The sequence below is a fragment of the Hoplias malabaricus genome, chromosome 1 (genome assembly GCF_029633855.1).
Source record: "Hoplias malabaricus isolate fHopMal1 chromosome 1, fHopMal1.hap1, whole genome shotgun sequence".
In the NCBI taxonomy this organism is placed as follows: Eukaryota; Metazoa; Chordata; class Actinopteri; order Characiformes; family Erythrinidae; genus Hoplias; species Hoplias malabaricus.
The window spans coordinates 23,879,802-23,893,243 of record NC_089800.1 but is presented as its reverse complement, the minus strand read 5'-3'; the positions used below and the strand labels follow the sequence as shown (position 1 = coordinate 23,893,243).

General features: G+C 39.8%; 2 protein-coding genes across 2 annotated transcripts in view; both read left to right on the top strand.

Annotated features, from left to right (window-relative positions):
- LOC136686209 (Schwann cell myelin protein-like) overlaps positions 1 to 13,442 on the top strand; it is a 126,601-nt gene that overhangs the window by 45,510 nt on the left and 67,649 nt on the right. The gene's annotated exons all lie outside the window — the stretch shown is intronic.
- LOC136700824 (myelin-associated glycoprotein-like) lies at positions 9,014 to 13,208 on the top strand. The gene is made up of 4 exons (XM_066675962.1): positions 9,014 to 9,059; positions 9,414 to 9,797; positions 9,926 to 10,219; positions 12,991 to 13,208. Exons 1-4 carry the CDS (start codon positions 9,014 to 9,016, stop codon positions 13,206 to 13,208), a joined length of 942 nt encoding a protein of 313 aa, XP_066532059.1.

Genomic DNA, 13,442 nt, shown 5'->3' with positions numbered 1-13,442 from the left:
ACCTTACCCTTAAGTATCAATAACTGTAAATCCATACTGGCCTCTCTGGTGACTAAGGCTGTATCTAGCCCCACTGGCACCGTTAATGCATGCTCAGTGACACCAGTTCCATGTGAACTTATCATGCTCCATCACCAACAACCACAACAGCACCTCAACATCAGTTGTAAAAAGCGCAATACTAATAAATTTGATTTGACTTGATTTATGTCCCAAACAAAACAAGATAATACTATAGTTTTACCATAATCATGATCAATAACAGAATGTCATTGTGATGGCCTAGATTAAGGTGTTCATTCATTCATTATCTGTAACCGCTTATCCAGTTCAGGGTCATGGTGGGTGCAGAGCCTACCTGGAATCATTGGGCACAAGGCAGGAATACACCCTGGAGGGGGCACCAGTCATTCACAGGGCAACACAGACATTCACTCACACGCTCACACCTACGGACAATTTGGAGTCGCCAGTCCACCTACCAACGTGTGTTTTTGGACTGTGGAAGGAAATCGGAGCACCCGGAGGAAACCCACGCGGACACGGGGAGAACACACCAACTCTTCACAGACAGTCACCCAGAGCGGGAATCGAACCCACAACCTCCAGGCCCCTGGAGCTGTGTGACTGCGACACTACCTGCTGCGCCACCGTGCCACCCCTAGAGTGTTTAATTGATTAATACTATTATTTGTAATATAGGTTTGTGTAAAAATGGTTTATTCTGAGAATTTTTAAAAGATCTATATTTGTCCATCAACTTTGAAACTTTCACAGAGTGTGTAGAACATGAAAAAAAAATGAAAATGTTGGAAAGGGAGGGAATAGAGATTTTGACACAACAGAACTGGAAAATGACAGTTTTTGCACTGTTAAAAGTCCATGTAAATATACTAACTATAGATTAGAGCTCAAGTTACCCTTCTTAGGGCTGGATGATATGTCCAGTGGCAACTTGACTAAGTTCATGCATCCATATGCCAACAGCAAAGGTGCCACAGGATTGTCCTAAGTGGAGGACACTTTTTACTGTTTATTTATAAGTGTGTCACCCTTGTGTCACTATAGAAACCTTTATACACCGATTATCAATAATATTGTGTACACTGACTGTCTACTCTTTGAGGCACACCTACAACATTGATCTACTAGACATACAGTCAGAGACACTAGCTAACATCCTGCTTCATATTGGTAATCCACTGGTCCTTCTTCAGGATTCATTGAACCAGTCCAGTGAAACTCCCTCTGAACTCCAAGTGTGATATAAATATATGATATAAATTAATTACCCAATTCAGTTTTAAAATTATTAATTAAAAAATGTAAATGATTAATTAATATTTCATATGATATATATCCTGGCTTGTTCCATATTTGTATAAATAACAATTATCCTGCTCTGTGGCAATGAGAAAACATTACTAAGTTCATTAAGGGCATTCAAATATTATATGTGGCAGCCTTTGAGTTATTGTGCTTGTCTGTGTTAAAACACCATATATTATGTGCATGTGTTTATATGGGATTGAAGAAAGGAATTACATTCCATTAACATTTAATAAATGATGTTAAGAAATTGTCTTAACACAAACAGTATTTAAGTATGATGAACTAAAAGCTGCTATACATTTGTTGAACATGCAGGAGTATTTTTGCACAGTTGTATTTGATGAACACAGGTTGAATATGTTTGCTTTTTGTTTATTGTTCTGACATATAATTACAACATAAGTTGAAACCTAGGCGATTTCAGACAATGAATGATTGAATAAATAAGTTTTACTGAATCGATTGCTATTTTTTCATATTTTTCTGAACATTAGGATTAAATGATTATGTATTTTTGAAATAATGTTAATCACAGCTTCTGTAGCAATGTGGACATTAAAAAATCAGACCTTGTTCCTAATTTTCGATGTGGCATACAAAAGCAGCCCACAGCATTTTATATTGTGCCCAGTTAAATTCTTTACTAATCCATTTTTCAGTCAACACTGGTGTGAGTCCTGGGCCTGCATTCCAGAATCTAAGTGGTTACAGCATTGTGCTATTTCTTTGACAAAAAGCAGCTACAGAGCCTAGTTTTGATGACTGTCAAAGTTTAAAACTGGTAGTTGGATGGTAGGAAACTTCAATTTGCACTCCATTTAATCAACTTAAATCACAATAACTCAACTATGTACTATGTATTAATATGTTAAAAATAAAAATTGATTTCAAATGTATAAGTTTTATACAAAAATTAATTATTGATAATATTATTATAAATAGTGGAGTTAATAAATTTGACCACCGCCTGGCTGTAGGTATATCTGCAACCTGTTAAACTAAGGGAAATGTTTGTTTCCTATCATAAACCTTTGAAGGCATTCAGCATTCAGTCATTTTAAAAATTAGGAAGCTGGACGTGCCTGATTAAAAATAGTATGGTTAACTAAATATCTTTGTTTCATTTCCCTTTATAACAAAGAGGAAGGAAATTTCTCTCCCTTTTTCATGATTTTTCAAGGGCTTTTACCAGTATTTGTTTAATTGTCGAATAGAATGTTTTTTTTTTGTTTCTGTTTCTTTAGTTAATTATTCATTGGTATTTCTGAAACCTGCTAAAATAGGGGAAAGTTTTGCTGTCTATTATAAACATTTTGATCCTACAGCAGAATTTAGACTGGATATGCCTGATAAAGGCCTTTTTCAGTTCTCTTTTTTAACAAAGAGGAAGGGTTTATTTTGGAAGGTTGGAATGTTTAGGAGGTGTCAGCAATATAAATAAGTATAGAAGGTTTAGAAGGGATTTTCATAGGATTTTCCATTATTTGTTTAGTTATAAAACAGGAGGATAAATGCATATCCCCTCCCTGGATCACCACCTTAACGTGGTGGAGGGGTTTGCGTGCCTGTGTGAGCCTAGGAGCTATGTTGTTGGGGGAAATAGCCCCTGGTAGGGTCTCCCAAGGCAAATTGGTCCTAGGTGATGGGCCAGACAAAGAGTGATCCATAAAGACCCAGATGAAGAGAGTAAATACAGAGACACAGCTTCCCTCGCCTTGAGTAGGGTTACCAGGGCCCCACCCTGGAGTCAGGCCTGGGGGAGGGGCTTCTTGGCAAGTGCCTGGTGGTCGGACTTTCACTCATGGGGTCCAGCCGGGCTCAGCCCGAAGGAGCAACATGGGTCCACCACCTGTGGGAGAGGTAGTAATCCGGGTCTGGTGCATTGTAGATTAGATGGCAGCCGAGGGCAGGGGCCTTTGCGCTCTGATCCTGTTACTGAAACTGGCTCTTGGAACATGGAACGTATCCTTTTTGGTGGGAAAAGAGCCTGAGCTGGTGTGCGAGGTTGAGAGGTACCGGCTAGATATAGTTGGGCTCACCTCGACACACAGTATGGGCTCTGTAACCAATCTCCTTGAGAGGGGCTGGATGCTCTTTCACTCTGGAGTTGCCCAGGGTGAGAGGCGTAAGGCAGGTGTGCGCTTACTCATAGCCCCCCGGCTTAGCGCCTGTATGTTGGGGTTCACCCCAGTGGACGAGAGGGTAATTTCCCTGTGCCTTCAGGTTGGGGAAAAGGCTCTGATGGTTGTTTGTGCTTATGCACTGAACAGCAGTTCAGAGTATCAGGTCTTCTTGGGGACCCAAGAGGGGGTGCTGTAGAGTACTCCATTGTTCTGCTGGGGGACTTCAACGCTCACGTGGGTAATGACAGTGAGACCTGGAAGGGCATGATTGGGAGGAATGGCCTCGCTGATCTGAACCCAAGTGGTGTTCAGTTATTGGATTTCTGTGCCCATCACAGTTTATCCATTACGAACACCACATTCGAGCATAAGGGTGTCCACAAGTACACCTGGCATCAGGATACCCTAGGCCGCATTTTGATGATCGACTTTATAGACGTATAATCGGACCTGCGGCCATATGTTCTGGACACTCGAGTGAAGAGAGGTGCTGAGCTGTCAACTGATCACCACCTGGTGAGTTGGATCAGATGGTGGGGGACGATGCCAGACAGACCTGGCTGGCCTAATCGTGTGCTGAGGGTTTGCTGGGAACATTTGGCAGAGGAACCTATCAGAAAGATCTTCAACTCCCACATCTGGCATCGCTTCGACTGCATCCCAGGGGAGGCCGGTGACATGGAGTCCAAATGGGCTATGTTCCAGACCTCCATTGTTAAGGTGGCTGAATGGAGCTGTGGCTGCAAGGTTGTCAGTGCCTGGCGGGGTGGCAATCCATAAACTCGGTGGTGGACACCCCGGGTGAGAGAGGCTGTCAAGCTGAAGAAGTCCTATCGAGCCTGGTTGACTTGGGGTCTCCGGAGGCAGCGGACAGGTACCGAATCCCACCAGCATATCTTCCACAGAGGAAGTAGAGTTTGGGGATCCTTGGGAGGGCTTGTCTATTACTGGGACTGTGGTTACCGAGGTGGTAGGAGAATGGTGGATGTGGTTCGCCCCAGGTTTCCTCAAGGCTCTGGATGTTGTGGGGCTGTCCTGGCTGACACATCTTTGCAACATTGCGTGGACATCAGGGGCAGTGCCTCTGGACTGACAGACCGGGGTGGTGGTCACCCATTTTAAGAAGGGGGATCGGAGGGTGTGTTCTAACTATAGGGGGATCACACTCCTCAGCCTCCCTGGTAAGGTCTATGCGGGGGTACTGGAGAAGCGAGTCCGAATGATAGTTGAACCTCGGATCCAGGAGGAACAATGTGGATTCCACCCCAGTCGTGGAACACAGGACCAGCTCTTTACCAAACAGAGCAGGAGTCTGGTTTGTATGCCTGGCAGGAAGTTGGACTCTGTCAGGGCTGCCCATTGTCACCGGTTCTGTTCATAATTTTTATGGACAGAATTTCTCGGCGTAGCCAAGTGGTGGAATGTGTCCGATTTGGCGGTTTCAAGATTCCATATTTGCTTTTTGCGGATGATGTGGTCTTGTTGGCTTCATCCAGCTGGGACCTCCAGCTCTTGCTGGACCAGTTTGCAGCCGAGTGTGAAGCGGTAGGGATGAGGATCAGCACCTCCAAATCCGAGTCCATGGTACTCAGTCGGAAAAGGGTGGAGTGCTCTCTCCAGGTTGGAAGTGAGATCCTGCCTCAAGTGGAGGAGTTTAAATACCTTGGGTTCTTGTTCACGAGTGAGGGAAAGACGGAGCGGGAGATTGACAGGCAGATCCGTGCAGCATCAGCAGTAATGCGGACTGGTCCGTGGTGGTGAAGAGAGCTGAGCAGAAAAGCAAATTTCTCAATTTACCATTCAATCTACATCTCAACCCTCACCTATGGTCATGAGCTTTGGGTAGTGACCGAAAGAATATTGTAAAATATTCAGTGGGTACAAGCGGCTGAAATTAGTTTTCTCCGCAGGGTGTCTGGACTCTCCCTTAGAGGGGAGGCTTAAGAGCTCGGTCATCCAGGAGGGATGCGGAGTAGAACTACTGCTCCTCCACGTCGAGAGGAGCCAGTTGAGGTGGTTCGGCCATCTGGTTCGGATGCCTCCTGGACACCTTCCCGGTGAGGTGTTCTGGGCATGTCCAACGGGAAGGAGGCAGACCAAGAACAAGCTGGAGAGACTACATGTCTCAACTGGCCTGGGAACGCCTCAGTATACCCCCAGAGGAGCTGGAAGCAGTGGGTGGGGAGAGGGAGGTCTGGGTTTCTTTACTCTGACTACTTCCCCCCATGACTGGGACCTGGATAAGCGGTGGAAAATGGATGGATGGATGAAATGCATATCACTAGTTCTAGTTACTAGCAGTATGGAAGCTGCTGAGACAAAAAAAAATGCTGACTCTGTTTCACTACATACACTCAAAAGTTATGTACACAATGAAGAGTTACTTCATAGGGTTTTCTGTTAGAATTACACAAACACAAAACACTGGATTTATTTATTTTTTTTCACTTTGTGGTTAGGTTTTCTGGTTAAGTTTAGGTTTAGGATTGGGATGAAATTAAGTATTAGATTTAGGTTTAAAGTTAGGTTTAGTGAAAATTTTAAGGCTGCTTTTCATGCAGACTTTCCATATAAACATGTATTATTCATACAAAATGTATGAATCCTGGGAATACTCCTTTAGTAACATTTACCTTAATATCTAGATTCTATTCTTGTTGTACAAAGTTTTATCTTCACACTAAAGTTAGGTTTGGAGTATCTGATATGACCTGATCCTGAGTGATCAGTGTATAATTTTGTCATGTTATGTTGTCATGTTTGGAGGCAGTGAATTGTTACGTGTGGTAGCATGGTGTTCATTTGAGAACTGCAGTGCAGCAGTGTTATCCAATATAGTGGAAAACACTGCTGCATTTTGGTTCCCAATTGGATACCATGCTATACAAAAACTATATGCAAGACTCATAACAATGCATTGCCTCCATCACTATAAGATGACACAATTATACACTTTATACAGATGTTTGATGAATGTCAAGTCAAGTTCTGGCATGATGTTAAGTCTGTCAGTTTGATCTCTGTGTAAAATACACTTACTCTCTGTCTCTCTCTCTCTCTCTCTCTCTCTCTCTCTCTCTCTCACACACACACACACACACACACACACACACACACACACACACACACACACATACACAAACACACACACACACACACACACACACACACACACACACACACACACACACACAAAGGCCTTGTCATATTAGACTTTATATAACACTGGGTATAAATGAGGGCTGGACAGCAATATGTGCCCACCTTCATTCAGGGATGAGTCAATACATCTCTATATAAGTGTATTTAATACAGACCTAAGATCACAGACTGCAGAACATAATCAGCCCTAAACAAAACAAAGCTTAACTTTTCTACAACAAGAAATCCTAATGTAAGTGGAAATTATGTCTTAGATATTTTATTTTATAATTTTATATTATGAATATTTACTAAATTAAAACTTTTTTTAACAAACAACTTAAATTTAACCCTGAACTGGATAAGCAGTTACAGATAATGAATGAATGAACTTAAATTTAATCTTTAAAATGTTATAGTAGAAATGTGTAGAATATAATATTTTCTGATAGTGGTATCAATTTTTTTAATATAAAGCCGTGTTTGTTTTTATATATGTATAGTAAATTATCATAGTTAATATATGTATAGTATAATTATCAAACACATGTTTTAATGCAGGTGGCATGGTGGCATAACAGGTAGTGTCAGGAAAATGTCTTAAGAAATTGTGAAAGTCAATAATTTATGAAGGTAATGTACATGGGGATAGTACAGATGGCAAACTCATATTACTATGCTTAAAATGAGTAGGAAATATGCATAATATTTCCACTGTACTGGTAATATACAAAGTTTTGTACAACTCCAATTCATAAATATTAGGGATGCTGTGTAAATAAAAGTATATAAAAACAGAATGCAATCAATTGCAAATCTCATAGATCCATACTTTATTCACAATACAACAGAACACATGTCCGAAGTTAAAAATGAGACTTTTCCCCTTTCCTGGAAAAAAATACTAACTCATTTAGAATAGATGTCAGCAGTGCATCTTAAAAAAGTTGGGACAAGTCAATGTCTACCATTATGTAGCATCCTCTCTTCTTTTAACAACAGTTTGCAAACAGCTGGGAAGTGAGGGGACCATTTGCTGGAGTTTTGGAAGGGCACTCAGGCCAATCAGGAGCAAGAAAAGCTCCAATTCTCCCTCATTGAGGACGAATCAGGAATTCGGGGCGGGTTTTCTAAACTCTGGTTAAAAACCTGTGGCGCCAAATGACACAAGCTTTTTGATCTTTTTGGGCTTTTTGGGCTTCTGCCCCTTTTTCTCCGACTCTTCACTTCAAGGCTCCAGACACTTGGGGCGTTATATCTTTTAGCTTTTTCAAGGCTAAAAGTGTAAAATGACCTGAGTTTTGGAAATGACTCTGCAGGCGTCAGACTCATGACTTTCTTAAACAGTCTTGGACCTTTAAAGCGTGGTCCAGATAGAAACTACAGATTAAGAAAAGCTATAGTTTAAGCCTAGCGAAATTTCAACGCCACACCCAGAGCATGGAGGCAACCTTAGACCTCTGACCCTCAAAAGGACGACAACGCCACGAAGAGGACGGCTGCACGCACCCTCAGAATGACCTTCTGAGATGAGGACACCTGCCCAGGAGAGACAAGGCGGCAGATCAGCGACGACGAAGAATCCCCACAGAGACCTTCAGAACACCACCAGCTCCGACAGCTGCGTCTGAAAGCCTCGGGAGAAAATGAACGCCTGCGGCTGCAACCTACCAGGCCTGTGTCGGCAATACTCCAGGAAGTCGTGCCGGAAGGCACCATCAGCGACATGCTCCCTGTCCATCTCAGGATACGTAAGGTCACGTGGTCTCATGTCTCTCATGGCTCATGGGTTGGTACTGAAAGTTTGCTGGGATAAACAATACCCTTTCTTAGACCTTAGGGTAATAATTATCATAGAGAAGTTCCCTCATATATTAATCTCCCTGTTCCATCAAATATAGCTGTAATCCACTTTATTATATGAATGTCTAATTAATATTCATTATTTGATATTACAATTAATAAACCAGTTATGTGATAAAACCAATCCTTGGTTATTTGTTTGTGTGTGCACCTTTCTTGTATGGAATTATAATTTCTAGTTCAGATTCCATTTCAGAGTCAAGAACCCACAGCGGGTCAATGAGCATAATTCATTAATAATAGTTAATTCTAGCTAATTCTGCTGTACAATATGTGAAGATGACTTACTTGTCTAAGCTAAAATTAAGACAGGTAAGGACACTACATATTAGTTAATGGTTCCCAAACATGGAGCTTAGCCAAATGAATTAAATAATTAATTATTAATAAAATAATAATTAATTATCATTGACTCTGCTATGTAGTGCTAATGCCACCACAACGTGTGCATACTATTTCCACTACACTGCTGCGACACCATGCCACCAATAGCCTCATGATTATATGGATTTATATGGATCAGATTAATAATCTGATATGTTTGCTATTCCAGTATGTGGGCAGAGGGGAGATATCTAATCATCTGGCTCTGTTTTCAAGGTACATATGTTTTTTGTTCACTGGAGAGGGTCAGTAATACTGGACACTATGTAGTAAATCAAAAAAAAACTATTGTACTCTTATTAATATGCCACATTTCACTTATTCACAATGTTTCTGGACTTAGTGGGTGGTTGGAGTACTGATTTTATCCATACTCAGAAAATAATATATATTAATGGCATAAACTATATTCTGTTCGGAATACCCTCCAATTCTATTCACTGGTATTATTTAAACTTGGTATCTGTGTGATAAAACATCATTGTAAAATATTCAGATTCAGTGTAGTCTACTCTATTGTTTAGTATCTCATTCATTTCCTCCTTTGCTCCTTTCTCTTTCTGGTTCCAGTGAACTTCAGCCCAGTTTTTTCTGATGTTTGGATGGCAGACGTTGTCCCAAAAATGAATGCGCTGGTCTCTTCTTGTGTGGTGGTGCCCTGCTCGTTCAAGAATCCTGGAGAAAAACAACCACATTCACGTATAAGGGGGATATGGCACAAAATAAAAGACAGAGAAACAAATATTATATATCATGAAGATTCCACTAATATTTTAGAAAATTTCAAAGGTCGCACTAAACTGCTTGGGAACTTGGGATCTCCTGAACATAACTGCACTTTAGAGATAGATGAAGTCAGAGACCATGACAATGGCCCGTTCTGTTTCAGAATTGAAATCCCAAATGTAGACATGTATTCTTTTGTGCAAAACTGCGTGTCCTTCACCATGATGCGTAAGTATGTCTATAGTAATGATCATTTTGAACAAATGATCATTTATCATATTTCCCTGTTTTTGCACTGCAGTTATGGACCAACATATTAATTTAAATATTATTAACAGTGCAATTTCATGTTTTAGCTAAACCAGAGGATCCAAAAATAGTAAAAACTGACATATTTGAAGAGGGTACTGCTGCTTCGTTGAGGTGTTTTGTCACACACACCTGCCCTTCCCACCCCCCAACCATCACCTGGAGCCATTTCAATAGTGAAGCCACACAGAGCACCAGGTACCTCGATAATGGAATCTGGGAAGTAGAGTCTTTGCTGACATTCACTCCAACAGAGGAGGACGATCACACAGAAATCACCTGTAGCATTAATTTTCATGGTAATAAGAAGTCTGAAGCTACTGCTCGCCTGTCTGTTAAAAGTAAGCCATGTCACCTTTAAGTGAGAAAGAAATGAAAATCAAAACATGCTTGTATACTGCATCTGAAGGAGCTACACAATGTTATACAAAAATGCTCTGCTTCCTCTGAGGAAGTTTAAATTGAGTTTGCAAATAGGAAGCAGAATTGCAATTGAAATTCAAATTACTGGAAGTAAAATTGGACTTTCATGAAATAAAAAAAAAATCAAAGTACACAGTTAAGGTGTATTTAACAGTTAAGCTTTACAGTATATTTTACATATGATTACAACATGGATTTCATACAGATATTATTGTATGGACTTTATGTACACATTACTTTATTATAATAAATTGGCCTATTTTTTTTACCACAAGAAGAATATTTGATAAAATTGTCACATTCTCAATGATATGTGATAAGAATGAATGTCTCTGAATTGCAATGAATTCAGTTCCACTTCCTGTAATTCCAATTCAAATTCAATTTAACATCCTGTAGGGTGGATTCTATTCAAATTCAAATTCACTCATGGAATTGAATTAAATTCTGAAATTTGCACAGCCCTGCCTCTGAGGCAGCAGTCATAAGACAAATGTGCAGGAAATTACTTCATCCAAATCTACCTCAGAAGCAGCAGATCATTCTGAGGCACTGATTTACAGAACTACGTGTATAGTATATTGTATGTTTATTTCTTTCAATATCATGTCTGGCAGCTAGAGCAGGCAAACATGAGGGTCTAGACAAAGCATTATTGATTAATGTTGCTATATTTAAAAATCTCTGTCCAACGTGTGCTACCCAGTCATGTGCATCCCACCTGTTGGCTGGTAACCAATTACATTTCTTCTGCCTCAAATGCAGCACTTCCTCAGAACCATTTTGAGTATTGATTTTAAACACAGGCTCAGAATCTCACAAGCTCAGATTATTTGACCTGTTTACATTGGCATTTTAGTCCTGGTTTTCTTAGCATTCTCACAGAATTAGACTGATGATGAAAATAAGAGGCTACATCCACTCAGGATGTCAGTCATGAAACATGGAGTTTCTAATTTCATGTACAGTTCATTTAAATTGTATTCATTAAAAATGCACATAACAAAATACTTGGAGATGTAGAATTTGTTTGGGAACTCCCGTTCTGGAACAATAGTCATGACTTACCCTAACCTTTTCACGTTGAATGGGCTGAAGTGGTTGTAACAAATGATTTAAGTGAATTTCTAAATGAATGAAACATGCATTAATGCTTCTATATGTATATGTTAAGTTTTGAAAGTGCAATAATCTTATTTTTAAAATGGAAGCTATCTGTTGTATATTTGCAGGCTCCTAAAAAAAAGATTAAATACATTAACATGACAAAACAGCAACAAACAATTCCTGAACAAGGGTTTGTTTGAGTAGATGCCAATAGGTCAATTTTAGTTTTACATTTCAAAGTGCACCAGAGTTTGAATCATAGTTTACTTGATCCAAGTCTTGATCCAATTTTAAATTGCAGTGTTCATAGTTGTTCTTATGAATCCTACTGACAGAGCAATCACAGCGGAGCTAGCAGACAAGTATGAACCAATCTCACTGCAGTGTGCACCTTTTAATAACGGTCACATGGCAAAGAGGAAGAATTAAGGTTAAATTGGCAAAAACATTCCACTGTAGATGGTTTAAAGTGTTAAATATGTTAGTCTGCTTCTACAGTAAACTTCTACTGTTAATGTTTTCATGGGATACAATCACTTAGTCAGTGTGTATGTCACTTATTCATTTACTTAATTTAATTTCTTACTTTTTTCAGGAAAATCAAAACTCACTCACATCATAATTCCAATCGTAGCTGTGCTTGGAAGTGCTCTTTTATTTGGAGGGATTTGTTATTTTATGAGCAAGAAATATAAGTAAGTCTAAGGAATATATATTATTTTTACATACAAACATTTGACATCATTTACATTCATTGTAATTATATGTTGCACTGTATTAGTGTTACAATGCAATAGAAATATTTGTTGTTTTATTTATGACATTGTCTTGTGGTCTTGCTTTTTTCATATGCAACAGGAGACGTATTCAAGAGCTCCAGTCTAGAAATGAAAATGGGTAAGTAAATGCCTTGCTGACATTCAGTCTTTTTTTAATTAATTCCTGATAATGTTGAAACAGCAGATTAAACTGTGCTTTTCATGGAGTTGTAATGTATAAAAGACAGCTGCAATGTTAATTTCAAGAAGGGAAAAACCCATTAACCTGTACATTTTAATTAGGGCATGTAATACTCAACCAAAATTATACATATTTAAATGAAATATTAATTGACTTAAGTTTGCAGGAATGTACTTCTTCAGAATATGCCTTAGATGCAGCAGAGCATTATAACATTCTGCAGCTTCCTCTAAGGCAGGAAGTTTCATTATCCTTCATTCAAGTTAAACAAAATACTGGGATTTTTGCAGCACTTTCAACACATTATGAAACAGAACTATATTTACAGCAACAACAAAAGTTAAATTGCACATTTGTTCTTCCAGAGACATTTTTGACAAACAGAAAATTTCTCACAAACCAATCTGTGCCGAGTTGGTTTTAACCAATCACATTTATCCCTGGTATCCAGTTCTGTTCCTTCTGCCTCAAGGGCAGTGCTGCTTCCAGAACCATTTTGAATGATATTGCACACATGCTTCAGCATCACCACACAGCAGGTATTACTGCAGTGGTTGATCATTCATGACACACTAGGGACACAGTTTTGGTAGTGGCATGTATGTATGTATGTCTTGCACAGGTATGAGTGGATCAGACACAGTAGTGCTGTGGGTGTGTTTATACAGTGCCCATTCACAAGCCACTTGGAAATCACACCATAGTCCATCTGTTACTAAACACTTTCTGTTAACTGTCCTATCGTCCTTCACTAACGGTCACTGGATGCTGTCCATGCTCATGGAGAAATCACCACTCAAGATGGTTCTGAAGGCAGCACTTCCTTCAAGGAAGGACTAATGTGTTTGGTTACCAGCCAACAGGTGGCATGAACATTGAACTGGGCAGAGATTTTCAAATACAGTGTCACAGGATGATGTTGACTGGGTAGTTTTTGGGTTGTAGGAGTTTTCTTACTCAGACAGTAACACTGATATGTTTTAAAATTCCACTCACACCGTGTCTGATCCACGGTTACCAGCACAACAATTACTGACATGTCACCCCCATGTCAATCTCACTGCAGTGCCAAGA

Excerpts from the sequence above, each read along its gene's own strand:
- LOC136700824 (XM_066675962.1), top strand. The coding sequence starts at position 9,014 with ATGTGGGCAGAGGGGAGATATCTAATCATCTGGCTCTGTTTTCAAG. Across the intron at positions 9,060-9,413 it reads CATCTGGCTCTGTTTTCAAG|TGAACTTCAGCCCAGTTTTT; the intron begins GTACATATGTTT and ends TTCTGGTTCCAG. Across the intron at positions 9,798-9,925 it reads CGTGTCCTTCACCATGATGC|CTAAACCAGAGGATCCAAAA; the intron begins GTAAGTATGTCT and ends TTCATGTTTTAG.